The 21,690-nt window shown below is 41.4% G+C and overlaps 1 protein-coding gene across 1 annotated transcript in view; it reads left to right on the top strand.

Annotated features, from left to right (window-relative positions):
- Positions 1 to 4,891: 4,891 nt before the first annotated feature.
- STK31 (serine/threonine kinase 31) overlaps positions 4,892 to 21,690 on the top strand; it is a 103,835-nt gene continuing 87,036 nt past the window's right edge. Inside the window, exons 1-3 of the mRNA XM_063453129.1 lie at positions 4,892 to 4,936; positions 5,035 to 5,186; positions 15,270 to 15,344. Of these exons, the coding sequence (XP_063309199.1) occupies positions 4,909 to 4,936; positions 5,035 to 5,186; positions 15,270 to 15,344 (255 nt within the window). The 5' untranslated portion in view covers positions 4,892 to 4,908. The remainder of the gene's footprint in view (positions 4,937 to 5,034; positions 5,187 to 15,269; positions 15,345 to 21,690) is intronic.

Here is a 21,690-nt window from a genome sequence, read left to right as displayed (position 1 = left end):
TAAGGCGGTACATGCCTGTTATTCGGGAAACCATCCTCTGGCATCTCTCCTGCTTTTCTTAAGCACAATGCAAAGCTTGCAAAGGGAATGAGGCTGTGTGTGAAAGCATCATTCAGAATGATTTATTGCAGCAGTGTTGGACAGGCAATCTGAGAATGGAGAGAGAACTGATCAGTTTTATTTATACAAGGCAGGGTGGATAAAAATCTGATTTAAAAAAATTGGATATTTTTTTCCATGTATGGTTTTCATTGAGAATTTTTGCATTTTTTTTTACAAGGAACATATTTTACAAATAATATCTGTTATTATATTTATATAGCACAACAAATTCCGCGGCGCTTTGGGCGCACAATGGGTGGACTAACAAATATGTAATAGTAACAAGACAAGTTTGACGCGCAGGAACAGAGGGGTTGAGGGCCCTGCTCAATAAGCTTACATGCTAGAGGGAGTGGGTTAAAGTGACACAAAAGGTAAGGGGAGTATTGGGGAATACTTGCTATTACTTAGTTGCTTCATGTAGCACAAATTAATACAGAGTTTACCAGTGGACATTATACAGGTGAATTGTGTAGTAACATAATTCGTACAAATGTATGCGTCTAACATTGCTTATAAATGACACTTCCTTAGTTTGGATCAGTAAGCAAACATATCTAGCTAGACATCACTTGTCCATAGGTAGATTTGAGCAGTATAGCATATATGTCTTTAGTACTAATTAATGTACTGTCGTGGGTGGTCCACTGTCAGGATGTTATTTATAACATGTATCTCTGTCTCCTTTGTGCCTTTACAGCATGTAAAACAGAGTGACTGACTGATGATAAGGAAAGCTGTCAAACATGAGGGAAAAAGAAAATGGGGGGAGAAAAAGGGACGGGGAAAGAAACAGTATATGGTGGGGGGAGGAGCAAACAGGGCCGGCCTTAGGCATTTGGGCGCCCTGTGCAAAAAATCTTCACAGCGCCCTCCCCCACTCCTTACCCCTTCCCACACACACAGGCAGGCAGACATATATACACACACACACACACACAAACACACTCAGGCAGTCATACACAGACAGCCACACACAAACACACACACAGACATAGAATGTGACGGCAGATAAGAACCATTCGGCCCATCTAGTCTGCCCAGACAGTCACACACAAACACACACACACAGGCAGACAGCCACACACAAACACACAGCCACACACAAACACACAGGCAGACAGCCAAACACACACAGGCAGACAGCCAAACACACACAGCCACACACACACAGTCACACACACACAGTCACACACACACAGTCACACACACACAGTCACACACACACAGTCACACACACACAGTCACACACACACAGTCACACACACACACACACAGTCACACACACCCACACACAGTCACACCCACACACAGTCACACCCACACACAGTCACACCCACACACAGTCACACCCACACACAGTCACACCCACACACAGTCACACCCATACACAGTCACACCCAGTCACACACACACAGTCACACACAGTCACACACACACAGCCGCACACACACAGTGTCAGACAGCCGCACACACACAGTGTCAGACAGCCGCACACACACAGTGTCAGACAGCCGCACACACACAGTGTCAGACAGCCGCACACACACAGTGTCAGACAGCCGCACACACACAGTGTCAGACAGCCGCACACACACAGTGTCAGACAGCCGCACACACACAGTGTCAGACAGCCGCACACACACAGTGTCAGACAGCCGCACACACACAGTGTCAGACAGCCGCACACACACAGTGTCAGACAGCCGCACACACACAGTGTCAGACAGCCGCACACACACAGTGTCAGACAGCCGCACACACACAGTGTCAGACAGCCGCACACACGCACACACACACTAACATACACAGACACACACTAACATTAACACATTTTTTAAAATTTATTTAGACACCCCCCCCCCCCAGCCTCCTTACCTTTGGGAATGCTGGGGAGGGGGGGTCTCTTCCTCCCTGGTGGTCCAGTGGCTGCTGGGCTGGGCGGGCGGCTGGCGAGGGAGCACTTCCTCTGAGCTGTTTGCTCAGCTCACTCACACGCCGCAGAGTGAGGCTGGGAGCCGGAATATGACGTCATATTCCGGCTCCCAGCCTCACTCTGCGGCGCGCGAGGGAGCTGAGCATACAGCTCAGAGGAAGTGCTCCCTCGCCAGCCGCCAGCCAGTGCCGCCCGACTGGAAAATGACGCCCAAGGCAAATGCCTTGTTAGCATTGCGGCTAACAGACATGCCGTGTGAGCTATGCGGCCGCAGGGCGCCCCCTGCACCATGGCGCCCTGTGCGGCCGCACAGCTCGCACACCCCTAAGGCCGGCCCTGGGAGCAAAGCATGCGTGAGCGCACTATTTAGTATCATCATCTGTTTTAATTGCAGCACAGACACCTACCACCCGACAGCCCCATTCCTAGTGACCTATTTTTCATATTGACTCACTTTGACCCTATAATGCCAGTCATGCGTCACCTGAGTGTGAAAATAGCCATCCCAGCATTGGGCGCATCCATATATTTGTGTAGCACAATTGTATAAGCATATGCTGTAGAAACCTTTGCATAGAGAAATAAAAGAAAAAAGAAGAGCGCCTGGAGCTTTTAAAAAAATGTATATCTTTTTAAACTTTACATATGCGAGTTCCTTATTGCCACATTTTTGCCACTTATTTTTTTTTTAGATATTTCCCCTTCTTACCCTTAAAAGACAGGCATTTTTTTTTTGTATTGGCTAGAGGTATCAAGTTTGTTTAGAACGTCATTCAGTGTGGGGACTTGTCTGTTTCGATCTGTAGGCAATTGTGGTTTTCACAGCTATTAGACAGTTTAACACCACTGTTTTTGCATCCTCTGGTAATGAGGTAGGCAATACATGCAGTATGTAACATTATGGTTATAGTGGGATGTTAATTTTGAATGCCTCCTGGAAAAACGTGCTAATATCTAGCCAGAATTGTGTTATGGACGGACGGTCCCAGAAAATGTGTGGTAGGGTGCCTATTTGGCCTGTACATCTCCAACACGTGGAAGAGGCGCTAACATATATGTGTGATAGCTTTGCAAATACCAAGTACCATCGCATAAGGATTTTGCAATATGCCTCCCAGTGGTACAAGCTGCTAGAAGTCTTTTTAGTAATTTGTATACCGGTAGCTTGTTTCCATGATGACAAGGGAATCTATCTGCCTATATCTCTCTCCCACCTCAGCATGTACTGGAGCTTCCCAGCGTTGCCTAAGGTGATGAGTATTATAGCAGAGGGAAAGTGTTTTGATGGTTGGGGGAGCCCCCATACACCTTTTGAGCAAAGGGTGGAAGTGATTTAATTTCAAGAGCCTTAATGTGTTTGTCATGTGGGATGGCCTTGATCCACAGGTATGTGAATAGTTCCCTGGGTGGCAATGAGAATTATTTTTTGTAAATCAGGGAAAGGCTTAATACCTGTATCATTACACAGGGATCGTACCGAAGTGCGTATCTAAGAGACAAGGTTATTAATTATTTTTTTTGAATGCTTTATTTTTGAATGTCAACCAGCACAGCGGACATGGTAAAAAACTTCCCTTCAAGATACAGAATAATGCGAATGTCATACGGAATTTGAAGTACAGACACTGCAATGGGAACATAATGAAATGCTTATATGGCTCACAAAGCCCATAGAATTGTACAGGTTTTTGTTGAAAAATCATTCTAAAAATTAAAGTACAAAGGTTATTGGTTATTCAGCACAAAACTGGGATTCGTTATGTAGCATGAGACTATATTCTTGCAGTGTTTAATTTTTTGGCAAATTAAGCCAAATTAATTGAACTTGTGTCTGCTGAGATCACGTGCACTTTTTTCACAGCAAACAATATTATGAAATAAACATACAGACTGGACGGAAATCAGTCTTTGAAAGGGTTGCCTATATGACGTAGTACTGCCACTTATAGGGGACACCCTATAATAATAGGGTTTGGGATCCTATAGGATTCTAGTACAAGCGTTTAACAACCACACATGTAAATCTTAAAATACATTGATTATTCTAAAGTTGATAAGCAATAACCTACAGTATAACAGATACAAATATATTATACTATATTCACAATAACATGACTATAGTATACATATTTCCTCATAACTCCTTAGTGAGCTTGTGAAGTAATAAGCATAGCTATTGTTGCAATAATATTTGAGGTAGTAAAAAAAAAAAAAGGCCTTGCATAATATTTTCCTCCTGTCTTTAAAATAAATATAAATAAATAAAAAAATTCAGAAGCTGGAATGACTAGGAAAATCTGGAAATTATATAACGTGCGTCAAGCCAGATGGTTAGAAAACTGCAAACATATCTGTCATGATGGGTTCAATTTGATGAAATGTTAAGTTTGTACTTGTAACCTAGATGGAAAAGTCCCCTAAATAGGTGTACCATTCATCAGTATATAGATTTAATATAGATTTTTTTCCCCTCCTCCTTCAAATAAGCATGCTAGTTTCAGTTATGACATTATTAAAAAATATATATATATTTCTTGACACCAACTGTTATTGACATTTAGAACTTTACATTTGTCCACACCCTCAAGTATGCATAATATCAGACTGCTCATTTTATCCAGGGAAGATTATATATTCTTTTCTAAAATGATTTTAGTATTACCTGTACTTTTGCAGCCTCCTCATCTATATCATCCCATTGCAACTTTCCCCACACTTGCAGTTTTTTACCACTTGGTGGCACTTTGGTTCTGAACAATTTTCAAAAAAAGTTTGTGTGTATCTATCTATTTTATTTTAATTTTTCTATACCTATATTAAATATATATATATATATACATTTTCCCCTAAGATTCCGGTTGAATAGCAATATGGAGGGAGAGCCTGTATTCAATAAAGGTAATTTTCTGTTTGACTTACATTTTGTAATAGAATTTAAATACCAATAGTTTTACAGATTTGTAAAAACCTAAATGGATACTTGTTTTATTTTGCAGTAGAGAATGTATATGTTTCACATGTGGAAGATGCAGTTACATTTTGGGCACAGCCATTGTCTAGAATCCATGACATTTCTAAGTTGAGTGAATCCTTAGCCAAGGTTTGCCAGTCCATGAATACTGTATTTGGAATTCCTGATCTTGACAAGGTAAAACTATTATTCTTGAAATTTACTATGTTGAATCTGTTTAACCCCTTAACGCCGTTACGACGTACCATGCCGTCCCGCTTTAAGTGGGCTTTAAAGCCGTTGTGGCGGCATGGTACGTCGTAGCGGCTTTAAGCCCCTGTTGGAGAGGTGTACTCACCTCCGCCGCGATCCTCTTCTGGGGGGCTGCATGACAGCCCAGGCAGCCCCCCTCCGGCAAATGAGGCCCCCGGGGGCCATGTGATCGCTCTCAAAGAGCGATCACATGGCCCCCTATAGCTGGCTATGGATCTGCCAGCAGGGGGACTGTTTGAAATATCAGACAGTCCCCCTGCTGGTAGGAAAGTAAAAAAAATAAATAAATAAAAAATGTAAAAATAAATTAAATATATGTATATATGTGTATATATATATATATATGTAACGTCATACAAAGTGTATTTTAATATTAATATAAGTATATATATTAATATTAAAATACACTTAGAATGACGTTACATATATAATATGTATATATATAATAGATGTACATATATATTATATATAAATACGTATAATTAAAATAATAAATAAAATAATTAAATAAAATATTGAAACAAAATTTAATATAAATGATATATGCATATGTAATTTCATTCTAACTGTATTTTGTTATTGAGATATATATATATATATATATATATATATATATATATATATATATATATATATACACCGTATATACTCGAGTATAAGCCGACCCAAATATAAGCCGAGGCCCCTAATTTTATCCCAAAAAACTGGGAAAACTTATTGACTCGAGTATAAGACTAGGGTGGGAAATGCAGCAGCTACTGGTAAATTTCTAAATAAAATTAGATCCTAAAAAAAATATATTAATTGAATATTTATTTACAGTGTGTGTATAATGAATGCAGTGTGTGCGTATGTGTGTGTGTATGAGTGCAGCGTGTGTGTATGAGTGCAGCGTGTGTGTATGAGTGCAGCGTGTGTGTATGAGTGCAGCGTGTGTGTATGAGTGCAGCGTGTGTGTATGAGTGCAGCGTGTGTGTATGAGTGCAGCGTGTGTGTATGAGTGCAGCGTGTGTGTATGAGTGCAGCGTGTGTGTATGAGTGCAGCGTGTGTGTGCATGAATGCAGAGTGTGTGTGCATGAATGCAGAGTGTGTGTGCATGAATGCAGAGTGTGTGTGCATGAATGCAGAGTGTGTGTGCATGAATGCAGAGTGTGTGTGCATGAATGCAGAGTGTGTGTGCATGAATGCAGAGTGTGTGTGCATGAATGCAGTGTGTGCAGGGCCGGTGCAAGGATATTTGCCGCCGTAGGCAAAACATTTTTGCCGCCCCCTCCCCCCCCATATGTCCTGACTTCCCCTCCTCCTCCCTCAGTGGTCCTTACCTCCCCACCCCCGTGTTCCTTCACTCCCCCCCCCCAGTGGTCCTGACTCACCCCTCCCCTAGTGGTCCTTACCCTCCCCTCCCCTAGTGGTCCTTACTTTCCCCTCCCCTCCCATAGTGGTCCTTATCCCACCCCCTACCTCTCATAGTGGTCCTTATCCCCCTTCTCCCTCCCATAGTGTTCCTTATCCCCCCCATCCCTCCCATAGTGGTCCATATATACCCCCCCCCCTCCCTCCCATAATGGTCCTTATACCCCCCCTCCCATAATGGTCCTTATACCCCCCCTCCCTCCCATAGTGGTCCTTATCCCACCCCCTCCCATAGTGGTCCTTATACCCCCCCTCCCTCCCATAGTGGTCCTTATACCCCCCTCCCTCCAATAGTGGTCCTTATCCCTCTCCCTCCCATAGTGGTCCTTATCCCCCCCTCCCTCCCATAGTGGTCCTTATCCCCCCCTCCCTCCCATAGTGGTCCTTATCCCCCCTCCCTCCCATAGTGGTCCTTATCCCCCCCCTCCCTCCCATAGTGGTCCTTATCCCCCCCCTCCCTCCCATAGTGGTCCTTATCCCCCCCCTCCCTCCCATAGTGGTCCTTACCCCCCCCCTCCCTCCCTCCCATAGTGGTCCTTACCCCCCCCCCCCTCCCTCCCATAGTGGTCCTTATACCCCCCCTCCCTCCCATAGCGGTCCTTATACCCCCCTCCCTCCCATAGTGGTCCTTAACCCACCCCCTCCCTCCCATAGTGGTCCTTAACCCACCCCCTCCCTCCCATAGTGGTCCTTATACCCCCCCCCCTCCCATAGTGGTCCTTATACCCCTTTTTTTTTATTATTATTAATTTTTTTTATTATTTTATTTCTTATTTTATTAATATTTTTTTTTTTTCGTCCCCCCTCCCTGCTTGATATATGGCAGGGAGGGGGGCTCTCCTTCCCTGGTGGTCCAGCATTGGTAGTTCAGTGGGGGGGAGAGGGGGGCTGGCAGAGCTGTACTTACCTTTCCTGCAGCTCCTGTCAGCTCTCTCCTCCTCCGCGCGGTCTGTACAGCTCCCTCTGTCAGCTCCCAGTGTAAGTCTCGCGAGAGCCGCGGCTCTCGCGAGACTTACACTGGGAGCTGACCGAGGTGCTGAACGGACGGCGCGGAGGAGGAGAGAGCTGACAGGAGCTGCAGGAAAGGTAAGTACAGCTCTGCCAGCCCCCCTCTCCCCCCAGTCTGTATTATGGCAATGCAAATTGCCATAATACAGACTCTGACTCGAGTATAAGCCGAGTTGGGGTTTTTCAGCCCAAAAAATGGGCTGAAAAACTCGGCTTATACTCGAGTATATACGGTATATAGAAATACAACAGTTCTCAGCACTCACGCTCAAAGTATAAAGTTGTGCCTTAAAAGGCCTGCCGGGTGCCAGACTTCTAGGGAGTTAAATTGTAGATAAATAAAGTAAAGCAAGCTGCACTCACGGACTTATGAATTCAAATGGTGTTTATTCCATCGAAGGTAGAAAAAAAGATCTTCTTTTTTTCTACCTTCGATGGAATAAACACCATTTGAATTCATAAGTCCGTGAGTGCAGCTTGCTTTACTTTATTTATCCATCTATCTATCTATATATATATATATATATATATATATATATATATATATATATATATATATATATATATATATAATTATAATCTCGGTAACAAAATACACTTAGAATGACATTCTATATATATCTATATATAAAATACAAATAACCGCATATATATATATATATATATATATATATATATATATATATATATATATATATATATATATATATATATATATATATATAAAAAAAAAAAAATACAAGTAGTGTTGCACTCACTGTGGTCAAATATTCACTGCCGGGTGCTTGTCTGGCAAAAATATAAAGGAAAAGTAGATAGCACTCCACGGACTCGCTTTGTTAAATAAAAATTAACTTTTAATGCTCCAAGTTAAAAAAATCGACGTTTCAGTCTGACCAATCAGACTTTCATCAGGACAAGGTTAGCAACAGACAAAGTCCCACTTATATACCCCACCAAAACCCTTAATCAAACAGTGTACTCACCACACCTGGCTAAGTGTAACTCCCACAAGCTACTCGGTCAATTGCCCCGCCGAGAATGCCGGTCGCGTGTGGATGACGTCACCACGCATCACGCACGCGTCCGTCCAGCGCACAGCACTGCCGGGAGCGTCTCCATAGCAACCAGACGCTATCCTGTCTCTGCGGGCGCGGACCGGGGCTTGCAGGATCTGTCACACAATAAAGCACAGTGTGGTCGGATTCACCTCATACCACAATAAAACAGTGTCAATAAACACATATAAAAAAGGAAGAACATTCAATATTTATGCATAATTCCTATTACACCTAAAAACAAATATTCCCTATATAACCGTACCCTGTATACCTTTTTTGGATTAGTATTCATACCTATTGGAGCATAGTACTGGCCGATAGCGAGTGATTTTTCTCATGGAGGATTTTTTTACCCTAGCTGGGGGATTGACCGAACAGGCCGAATTATGGCAATATAATGACATTGATGCAGAAAGGATTCGATGGTCAGAAACCACGACAGATTTACCAAGTACTACCACGCTACGGGAAATTTATTTTGAACTACTCAGACTGAAGAAACGTGAGACTGATCTGGACCTACACGGGTTATTCTTATCAGAGTATCATAAGAAACTACAGATCCCGAGGGGCTTTAGAGTGAAAAACGTTCCTACCATTGGGAGACTCAAGCCTAAAGTATGCAGAAAATGGGTGGCCGTTTTGAACAAGTGTTCCCTTGATTTGATGCTGGTGATCATAGAGGATGTGAGAGAAGATCTGGTCCAAATACGGAGAAGGATCACAGAACTTGAGACACAACAAACAATCCTCTTGTCATCAGTAGAAGCAGCACCAACTCTCTTGAAATTAGAGGAAAATGTGAAACAGTATAAGACAGATTTGGTACGCTTCAAAAGAGAGAAACAGGAAAAAGTAGCGGCTGATTATAAAGAGCACACTGTGTACAGGTGGTTGAGTGGACACAGCGAACGTCCGAGGTTTGCAAGGAAACGCAAGTTCATACGTAAACCGCGACAATTCACAATCGACAAAACATCGGGGGAGTCAAATTCGGAGTCTGACACCTACCCTGAGAGAAGTACTACTTATGAGCCTTTTTTAGAAGGGGCACAAAAAGAAGTTACAGGGATACGGACGAGGAACCAATATCGGAATCTGGCACCAGAAAGAGGCTCATTACGAGACGGGGCCAGAAGGGGAGAACCTTCTGGGGGAAGAGGGAGGCCCCCTCGATTCCAGATGTAATACCGGTCTTCAATATCTCATCCAGAAAACTCCTTCCTGATGAACTTAATTTACTTAGCAAAGGGTTATCCTTTGTCCCCACCAACGGACCTAATCAACTCCAGTGGGAGAGTGAATTATTTAAATTCGGACGCACTATGCGACTCAAAGATTTCTTCAAAAACCATCCAGCACAGGCAACAGATCAAATATCAAAGTTTAAACCTAAGAGCACATTTGATCCTATATCCAACCAAGCCACGATCAAAACTTTTCTACGTTCAGTGGAGAAGGAAGCAAGAGATATTTTTGGCACACAGCACAAGTCACACTCTAACTGCACGGCCAGGGACAGAGAGATCATCACATCGTTGTCTAATGACAGCAAAATCGTTATAAGACCAGCTGACAAGGGGGGAGGCATAGTTGTTATGAACTATGTGGATTATCGTGAAGAGATTCTTAATCAATTGGGTGACCAGCAAACATACCTTCAGCTCCCTATGGACCCCACGGTGCAATTGCAGAACCACTTGGAGATGGTACTCAGAAGAGGTCTGGAGGCCGACTAACTAAGGAACTATATGAGTTTCTGACACCGTCAAACCCAAGGACACCTATTCTGTATACCTTACCGAAAGTACACAAAAACATCGAAAAACCTCCCGGTCGTCCTATTGTGTCAGCCAAAGAGGGAATCCTGGAACCGATAGCCCAATGGCTCGACTTTCTCATGAAGGAGACAGTGGTCAACCTCTCAACATGTTTGAAGGATACACCTTCGTTCTTACGACTAATCTCTGCAGTGGATCTACCCCCTGAACCTGTGATGCTCTTGACTTGTGACATCAAAAGCTTGTACACTGTCATTCCCCATCTTGACGGCATAGCTGCTACCAGACAAGTACTGGCACAATCTCCATATTATCGGGGTCCGCCCATCGAATTTGTAATGGAACTGTTGGAAGCAGTGCTAACATGCAATTATTTTCGTTTCGAGAACAGTTGGTATCGCCAGATAGCGGGCACTTCAATGGGGGCAGCCATGGCACCCATGTATGCCAACTGTTATATGTATAAATTCGAAACGGAACATATCTTGGAACCGTTCAAGACCAATATAATATTGTATGCACGCTTCATTGATGACCTGTTCCTCATAGTGAGAGGCGATCCAGAAACCGTCTCCGATATGGTAGCCACAATCAACATGGCGAGCCCCAATATCGAACTGACCATGACAGCCAGTAGAACCACTGTGGATTTCCTTGACGTGAGAGTGGGGATTGAAAATAGTAGAATTACTCATACCCTGTTCACCAAACCCACGGACCGCAATACACTCTTACATGCCGATAGCTTTCACCCAAGCCATCTGAAAGCTTCCTTACCATATTCCCAGTTCCTAAGGGTCTTCAGGAACAACTCAGATCCTTTTAAAGCAAAGGAACAAATTAACACCATGAGGGACAAGTTCCTTGAACGGGGCTATAAGGAAGCAATCTTGGATAAAGCTTTACTGAAATGCCAGCAGCAGGAGACAAGTTTTAACAACAAAACCCAACGATTGGTGTTTCCGACAATTTACAACACGGCCTCCACAGCATTGAGAAGAGCGGTCAATAAGAACTGGCGGATACTTAGCAATGATAACAGCCTTCCTGAGGAATTTGCTTCTCCGCCAATGATGAGTTACAAGAGGAACAAGAGTTTGAGAGACTTACTTGTGAAGACGGATCCTTCCCATTGCTATGACATCAAAACAACTAAGAGTAATTACGGGTGTTATCGGTGCCTGGGTTGTGTTACCTGTGGACATATGGTCCCAGGACGTACGTTCTCGCATCCCCATACTGGTAAACAGTACACCATTAAACATTGTTTAACTTGTACCAGTGACCTCGTCATCTACAAGCTGTCATGCCCCTGCGGCCTGGTTTATATAGGCAAAACTGACTTACCGTTAAGGGAACGGATTCGAAACCACCGTTCAAATATACGGGTCGCATACCGTGATGGGGTATCAGAGTTTCCAGTCTCCAGACATTTCTTGGAACTAGGACATACGCTTCCGTCACTCAAACTAATGGCGGTTGACCATATTCCATTGCCAAGGCGAGGGGGAGATCGGAAGAAAATGCTCTTGCAGAGAGAAATCCACTGGATCAGAACCTTGGACACGATTGCACCAAAGGGACTCAATGAGAAATACTCTTTAGCAGTATTTTTATAATTGTTTTGATGTGTTTAGGGTTCAGGGTTTTTTACAATGAATCCAGGATACCCCTGAATCAACTCATGAGCCCACCCTGGGGGATAAGCTATGAGCCTTCAGAGTATGGAGGAGTAAATATAGCCCTACGTGTCTGAGGGATACAGTTGCGCAGGGATCCTAGCTGCAACCTGTGCCTTGTGTTTCTTTAATAGATGTAGGTGAAGTGATCAGTGTTTACTTAGGTCGGTTTATATGTCTGATTATTACTTTTCCTTTATATGTGGCGACTTGATTTGGACCTAATTGGTGTTTCTTAATTTTGGTTTATGCTAGTAAAGGATAATTAGGTTTAAGCGCAGATTCCAGTAGGTGATCCATATCACTACATAGAATAAAACTTCTTTGTTGGACCACTGATCGCCTGGTGCGATGTTTAGTAGAGAGGGGATATATTGCACGAGATTAATTGGGGCAGTTTGTGCCTATATAATTTAATGCGGGCATATGGCCTTGCATAGGCACACACTATTCACCATCCAGCCAGCTGAAGTGACTGGCAGGATTATAATAAATAGAAGAGTGTCGGTGTGGCACCTATTTTTCCTTCAGTGACCGTGTTTAAACGAGAAACGTAGTTCATACAGTATTATCCCATAACTTGATGTTCCTTTAAGAGAGCAGCCATACCCTCTATGTCATGAGATAGGGCCTTTCAGACAATCCCCCAGCGGTAATATTTGTTTTTAGGTGTAATAGGAATTATGCATAAATATTGAATGTTCTTCCTTTTTTATATGTGTTTATTGACACTGTTTTATTGTGGTATGAGGTGAATCCGACCACACTGTGCTTTATTGTGTGACAGATCCTGCAAGCCCCGGTCCGCGCCCGCAGAGACAGGATAGCGTCTGGTTGCTATGGAGACGCTCCCGGCAGTGCTGTGCGCTGGACGGACGCGTGCGTGATGCGTGGTGACGTCATCCACACGCGACCGGCATTCTCGGCGGGGCAATTGACCGAGTAGCTTGTGGGAGTTACACTTAGCCAGGTGTGGTGAGTACACTGTTTGATTAAGGGTTTTGGTGGGGTATATAAGTGGGACTTTGTCTGTTGCTAACCTTGTCCTGATGAAAGTCTGATTGGTCAGACTGAAACGTCGATTTTTTTAACTTGGAGCATTAAAAGTTAATTTTTATTTAACAAAGCGAGTCCGTGGAGTGCTATCTACTTTTCCTATATATATATATATATATATATATATATATATATATATATATATATATATATATATATATATATATATATATATATATATATATATACATATAATTACATAAAAGATTACATTAGTATACACGTAGAATTTAAATACCTATAAATGCATATATATTAAAATTCTACGTGTATATTTAAATAATCTTTTAATGTAATTATGTGATTTGATTAATTAATTTGATTGACATGCCTGACAACACAGGGAGAAAGTGCAGAGAATTTAAGTGTTTGTGACTAAGTGGCTACTAAAAAAGACTAAACATACCCCACGTTCAATACCTTGGGTTGTCTACTTTTTCAAATGCTATGCCATTATGGGGGTAATTCTCATTCCTGGGCTACCACACCGTCTCAAAGGTAACATTACTAATCTGGAAAATTTCAATTTGAAAATGGAATGTTCTATATTTGACCCTGTAGCTTTCCAAAACAACATAAAACCTGTTAATGGGGGGTACTGTTGTACTTGTGACACATCGCTGATTACAAATATGTGCATTGTTTTGCAGTAAAACAAAACGGTATTATGACATTCACAGTTAAAATGTCAGATGGAAATACAAATTTAAAAAAAAAAATCTTATTTTCTCACATTTTTTTAAAATTGTATTCATAATAAATTATGTTCCATATATAAATAGTTAATGATAAATTAAAGCCCTGTTTCTCCTGAACAAAATGATATATAATAAGTGTGGGTGCATATAATTTGAAAGAGGTGAATTACGGGTGAACAGACATATAGCGCAAATTCTAGTTTTTGTTTACGTTTTTTTATTTTATCAGAACGTGCACTATTGACTCCGTCCTGAAGGGGTTAAGGGATTTATTTTGTGGCATAATCTGCCATGGAGTATGGTGGAGAGCAGGGCTCCCTATTTTAACATTCAAGGAGAGCATGGGCTGAACATGGCAGATTTTGTAGAGGAAGGGGAGGTTGTGACAATAAGGGGGCAATGATGATGTGTATCCTTTACACCCCCCGCCCCACACCCTATATAAAGCCCAGTCACCAGCACTTCTGTGCTCCCTGTTCTGTGAACAAGTTGCCTAGTTTACACTCCTATTTTCTGTTTGGTATTTGACCTGTGCCTTATCCTATTCCTAAGTACCTTTGCTGTCTGAACTGAGCTTCATCTTTGTTTTTGATGCATCTTTTCTTTGCTGGTACCTTGCTTTGGCTTAATTTCCTTTAGTCCATTTCTGCATTCTGGGTTTCTTCCGTTGCTATCCTGGCAATAGGATGGTATCATTGAAACCATCATTCTTGATATGATTTACTGACCAGTGAAATGGTCAAAACATGGGGATTTAGCATTCCTTGCAATGGGAACAAGAAGCTCATGAGCGGCATGTACCGCACCTGTCCAGTCAAATGCTTCTTATAGGAAAGCGTCAATTGACTAGAGGTGTGTTTAGCCCTCCAATTTTAACATTTCCATTTCTACAAAACATCAATGTTTTACAATGCAGGACTAAAAGTCCAGGGCCACTGCACCCAGACTAATTAATTGAGATGAAGTGTTGTGTGTGTGTGTGTGTGTGTACCTATAGTGGTCCTTTAACCTGGGAACAGATCTATGCTTGTCTAATGGCTGTGTGTGCTCATGAAATTGCAATAAGTGTGGGTTTAGTGTTAAGATGGTGTGGGCCCCTATCCTTAAATGCTTGTTAGAATAGTTTACCACATTGTAGGAAGAAGTGGAGCCTCAGACTACCTGATGTTACTCTCAATATATATCCTACCATGCAAAAATAGACATTGGTATAGATTTTTATTTAATCTATTAAGTCACATTTAATATATATAATTTTTCTTTCTGGCGTTTATTTTTAATGTAAATATTTATCCTTTTCAAACTTTGCAGATTTATGCTGGATTGTTCTCTGCTGACAATTGCTGGTACAGATGTAAGTTACACTATGTTGGTAATGATGAACAGGTAAGGAAGATATTGCTTTGCTTATTAGTGTTTTAATACATTTACATATAAAAGTTTACTACACTATATTGTCACCCTGATTTGGAGTTGTCTTGCACTATAACAATATATATGAATTATAATTGTATAAAATCATTTACATATGTTATCTCCCCATCTGTGGTCATACCTTATATTTATTATACATGCGGGTACGGAAGACTTGAAACCTTCTGAAATATTTGCTAAAATACATAAATTGTACATCGGAAAAACTTTAGAGCTGTCAATCACGTTTTCTTAGATTATATTGTTTTGTTTACCTATTTTACAGCGCTGTGGAATTTGATGATAGATATATATATATATAGATATATATATATATATATAGATATATATATATCTCTCCAAGAAAAGAGTAGAGCACTCCAGAGGACTTGTTTCAAACAATTTATTCCGTGAAGAAAATCGACGTTTCGACCCGCAGGTCTTTATCAAGATACAAAACAGAGTACAACCGTGTCCTTATATACCCTAACAAATTAAAGAGTAATCACTTACCCTGAAAAAGCTGTGCGCCCGAAAGCCATGTGTGCTCACTGGACTGTGATTGCCGAACCCGCGGTGGCGATCCCGTCGGTGTGTGATGACGTCACCAATAGTGCGACAGAACGAAAAAAACGTGGTCATGCGTCTAGGTAACCCAGGGAACCAAGTGTGGGCAAAAATTTACGTGATATATGTGAAGTGCGAGCATTATGAAAGTTAAAGATTCCACATCTGAAACCGAGGGAGCGGGAGCGTCCCAGGACATTTCAGAGATGCCATCCAGGAAATCTACATGACCGCCTTTTTTTCCCCAGGACCAACACTCCAACGACCCTCCGGGATTCAATACAAGAGGGCGCAAAGATCTAAGAAACCCAAAGTCACTAGACGAGGACAGGGGGGCAAGATATGCCGGCACACGGCCAAGAATATTGAACAGGAAGAATTAATGCCTATTTTTAATCTATCCTCTAAGACTTTGAACTCCGAACACATCAAAGTCCTGTCGAAAGGCCTCACTTTTGTTCCAACTCCAAAAGTCGACACGTTTAAAACGGACATAGATTTATACAAGATGGAACGCACGCTGAATTTACAAGCATTAGTACCCAATTCGTACTCACAGTCTAAAAATCACCTCCGCCTAAAAAGCACATGGGAACCGAAAACGGCCCACTCCTCCATCAAATTCTTCTCCAGCTTATTAAAGAATGATGTACATCAAATTATTTCAAATCCTAAGCCCGTTCCACATAACTTAACAATGAAGGAACATAAGGCACTTGAGGATCTTGCTGATGATAAAACCATTACCATCAGACCTGCCGACAAAGGCGGAGCAATTGTCATACAGAATTACGCATCTTACCGTATGGAAATTCTCAGGCAATTATCCGACACGACTACGTATAAGAGAATTGCTTTTGACCCCACAAAGACCATCACACAAAAATTACAAGCCCTGGTCAACAGGGGCGCTACGGCTGGTTGGCTTGACGACCAAACTGCTAACTACTTGATTGATCTACACCCCAAAATTCCTTTATTGTACACCTTACCGAAGGTACACAAGGATGCCCGAAATCCTCCTGGACGCCCCATCGTCTCCGCCAAACGCGGAATTTTGGAACCATTGGCCAAATTTATTGACCATCATTGCAAAATGCCCACGCTATCAATACCCACGTGTCTCAAGGATACACAAGATCTCCTTGCCCACCTTAAACATGTTATTCTCCCAGAAGGCCCCATCACTCTGGCAACGGTAGATGTGAAAAATCTTTATACAATCATACCCCATACCGATGGGATAGAAGCTATGAGACAGGTCCTCGTTCAGTCTGATCTATATACGGGACCCCCTATCGAGTTTCTCCTTGAATGCCTTGAGTTTACTTTGAGCAACAATTATTTTCGTTTTGAGAAATCTTTTTATGTGCAACAAACGGGAACGGCGATGGAATCGGCTATAGCCCCTAACTACGCCAACAGTTATATGTATTCTTATGAACAGAAGCATATCCTATCAAGATACCAGTCCAATCTCATTCTATATCTTCGATATGTGGACGATATCCTCATGCTGTGGTCAGGTCCCCCCTTGTCCTTTGAGAACATGATCCAAGAGCTAAACACGATTAATTCACCGGTACGCTTTAGCCATTGTTGCGACTTTGAGAGGATACAATTTTTGGATGTAGAAATCTTCCGCTCCCAACAGTCTATTGGATACACTTTATTCAAAAAAAGCTCGGACCGTAACACGGTCCTGCATGCAACAAGTTTCCATCCCAGGGCACTTAAGAGATCACTCCCGACCTCACAATTCCTCAGAGTTCTGAGGAATAATTCAGACTTGGACAACACTAGGACACAGATCTCTTCGATGCAACAGGCGTTTTTGAAACGAGGATACTCACATCCAATATTGAAACAATCACTGGATAGAGCTTGGGAGATCCATGACAAGCCCTGCACACAGCCCATGACGCTGTCCAATAAACCTAGGATCGTCACACTACCCTTGTTATACCACACGACCAGTGACCAAATTGCCAAGGCTATCCGCAGAAGATGGGATATACTATCCTCGGACCCTACACTACATTCGGCTTTCGTACAGCCCCCCCGTATTGCCTTTAAACGGAATCGGAATCTTAGGGACATTCTGGTCCACAACGATTGCACTGATCAATATGGGACACAAAAAACTCACAGCAAAACAGGTTGCTTTAAATGCACCAATTGCGTCACTTGTGGCCATATGCTCACAGGTTCCTCGTTTGCTCATCCACACTCAGGGAAGCGATATCCCATCAAACACCACATCACCTGTCTCACCACCCACGTAGTCTATCTAATATCTTGCCCTTGTGGACTATACTACGTGGGAAAAACTGATCTTACACTAAGAGACAGAATGCGGGGCCACCGTTCAGGAATCATGACTGCATTCAGGGACAACAAGACAGACAAACCGGTGGCCAAGCACTTCTTGGAGATGAACCACCGCTTACCCACGCTTAAATTCACAGCTATTGATCACATCCCCCCTCTGTCTAGGGGGGGTGATCGTTCCAGGATCCTGCTCCAACGGGAGGCATACTGGACTAAGACACTGGACACCGTACATCCGAGGGGACTTAACGAATACATTTCCCTTCATGCCTTTTTGGACACTCGCTGAGTCCCCCTTTTTGGAACAATTTCTGAATCTTTTGAATTTTTTGAATATTTTCCCAAAAACTTGTGCATCATGATGTCTATCGGTACTCAGAAGCTTCTATTATGGCCGTCTATAGTATTTTTATACACGCTCTCATTTCTGTTTTTATTTTTATTTATTTTTATTTTTATTTATTTATTTTCTCTATTTTGTCTATTTTTTCTTTTTTTGGGATATCTATTTTTTGTATTTTTTGCATTTTTTGTATCTATTTTTTGTATTTTCTGTATTTATTTGTAGTTGTTTTTTATTTTTTATTTATTACCTTTCACTATCTATTTATTTTTCACTATTTATTATTTACTATTTTACATTCGTCATTTACGTTTACCTTTCATGTTCATTAGTGTTATTTTTATCCATTCTTTACTTTTTTACTTTCTTATGATACATACTCATTTGTATTTGGATATCTTCTTATGTTTTCATCTTGATCAGGGCTTTTGACCCCTTCTTGATCCATCTGTTCATTCATCTGCCTAACCTCTGTATAATATCGTCTGTTATCATGTTGGGCGTTGGTGCACGCTCCTGTTGTAGCGCTGGATCCTGCTTTATACATCTGCATATATCTACCTGTATATACTTGGGTATTGCATGAAATCAATTTAATGGTCACTGTTCGGGTTCTACTTTCTTTTTACTTTTTTCCTATCTTTCTCACTACTATTATCCTCGCTTTACACTCAGTACTTGGCTCCCAGCTCGCTACCACCAGCTGTATAACTCTTTACATGTCACCACACTTCTCTATCAGTGCCTTACACACTCTTATTTACACACATAGCACTTTAGGACCACTCTCCACAGGTTCGTTTATAGATACATTGTTATGGTCACGTTTTCGTTTTTTTGTTTTATCACGTTTGCTACACACACTCGGCTTCTCCCCATTCTCCTATACTCTTTGCATATCTAGCCCTCTTTCTCTTACACTTGCCCTTTGTGACCAGTATCCTTTACATTACTTATCCTATGTGCATTACACATACATACTATGTTGCTCTGCACTGGGTTGACTAAACTGCAGGATCATTACGTTTATGCATACACTACACGCCCATCTCAATACTTGGTTTTATTATCAAAAGTATTCTTTTCCCATATATCTTTAACTTTCATAATGCTCGCACTTCACATATATCACGTAAATTTTTGCCCACACTTGGTTCCCTGGGTTACCTAGACGCATGACCACGTTTTTTTCGTTCTGTCGCACTATTGGTGACGTCATCACACACCGACGGGATCACCACCGCGGGTTCGGCAATCACAGTCCAGTGAGCACACATGGCTTTCGGGCGCACAGCTTTTTCAGGGTAAGTGATTACTCTTTAATTTGTTAGGGTATATAAGGACACGGTTGTACTCTGTTTTGTATCTTGATAAAGACCTGCGGGTCGAAACGTCGATTTTCTTCACGGAATAAATTGTTTGAAACAAGTCCTCTGGAGTGCTCTACTCTTTTCTTGGATATACATTTACGCTGTGCAGCACCGAGGCTTTTTTTCCCTGTTGTTCTATTTAAAGGTAGAGTGCCAGACTCTGAACATTTTGTTTATATATATACATACATACATACATACAAATGTTAAGTTTTTACTTATTCACAGAAGTATTTTCCCCCCTTTTATTTATTTTTTATTTTTTTTCCATGCACATTGCAAGTTAGCAGTTTATTTTGTAAACTTGATTTGTGCTACTGTATTAAAATCCACTAAATTGTTCTCGGCTGTATCTCCTGAGCACAGAATGATCTCCTTTATGTACCAATGTCAAGTTTTTGTGAAACAAGCGGGCTGAATTTATAACTTGCTTAGTTCAGTTTCTTAAAAAAAAAAAAAAAAAAAAAAGGCAAATTGAAGATTTGGTCCATGGTGCATTTTGGTAGCTTACGTATTTGAATATGCAAAAATCTCACATGATATATTTTGAGCTCTATTGTATTTTGAACTTTTACATATACTTTGTATTTTTGCTGCTTAATTTTTAAATTTTAAGTGTCCCACTGTAATACAATTGTCTAACTTGTACTCTGCAACATCTCCTGAGTACAATACCCCATGTGTGCACTTTTGCAATGTAACCATCCAATTCCTAATCTCATATCTAATCCTAACCATAACCATAATACTTTTCCCAAACCTTATCTTAATCCATACTTTTTTTTTTCTTTTCATCCAATCCCAGGGGTTTCCCTCTGTTACTTTTGGTGCTGATATTAGCGAAGGAATTTTAAGCTAAAACTGTGCAAACAGCTCATCAAAAAGTATTTGGCCACTAATTATGGCCCTATTTGACAGAGATGGGCCCCAGGTATCGATTGATACCTGGGACTCCCTGGTGTTAGCAGGGGTTTCACCATGCTCACGCCGCATTGTCAAACTGGGGCCACTAATTCGAACACCAGTTTATAGAGGGGATCCTAAGCTATCATGATACATGGGCTTCTCCGTTACCAGCAGGTAAACTGTCTCTGCTGGTAAAATACCACATGATGGGATTATTTTTTCAAGACTAAACAGACTTCCTGGTCTGTTGAGTACCCTCTAATTTCAGAAACCTTTTTTTCTTGACTCCACAATGCTGATTTCTCATTGGATCAGCAACCTGTTTACATACATATCAATTATATTCTTAAATACTTTTTTTTATGCAAGCTTTCGCATTAAGCTTATGCATAATTCAAGTTTTTTATTTTTTTTATTTTTTTTTAAACTATCTATATAATCTGATAACACAGCCTGTTTAGGCAGAGCACTCCACATTTTTATTGTTCTTAATATAAAATACCCTTTCCTCTGCTGTAAGTGAAAGCACCCTTCTTCCAGTTTCAATGGGTGACCTTTTGTCTGTTGTATATTACTGCTACTAAACAGGATGGCACATCCTGCAGCAGTTTGTACTGATCCTGTAGAGATTTGTATAGTGCCATCATATCCCCTCTGAGGTGCCCTTTTCTTTTCTTTTCTTTCTTCTTCTAAAGAAAACCGTCGTTTTTTTCTCGCCTTTCCTTTTATCTAATGCTTTTCTATCCCTGTTTTGTAGTTTGCCCCGCACTTTTTCTAGTTCTGCATGTAAGCTTGCTTGGTG

This window comes from Pelobates fuscus, chromosome 4 (genome assembly GCF_036172605.1).
Source record: "Pelobates fuscus isolate aPelFus1 chromosome 4, aPelFus1.pri, whole genome shotgun sequence".
Classification (NCBI taxonomy): domain Eukaryota; kingdom Metazoa; phylum Chordata; class Amphibia; order Anura; family Pelobatidae; genus Pelobates; species Pelobates fuscus.
The sequence above is the reverse complement of the archived record's forward strand: the minus strand, read 5'-3'. Positions and strand labels throughout refer to the sequence as shown.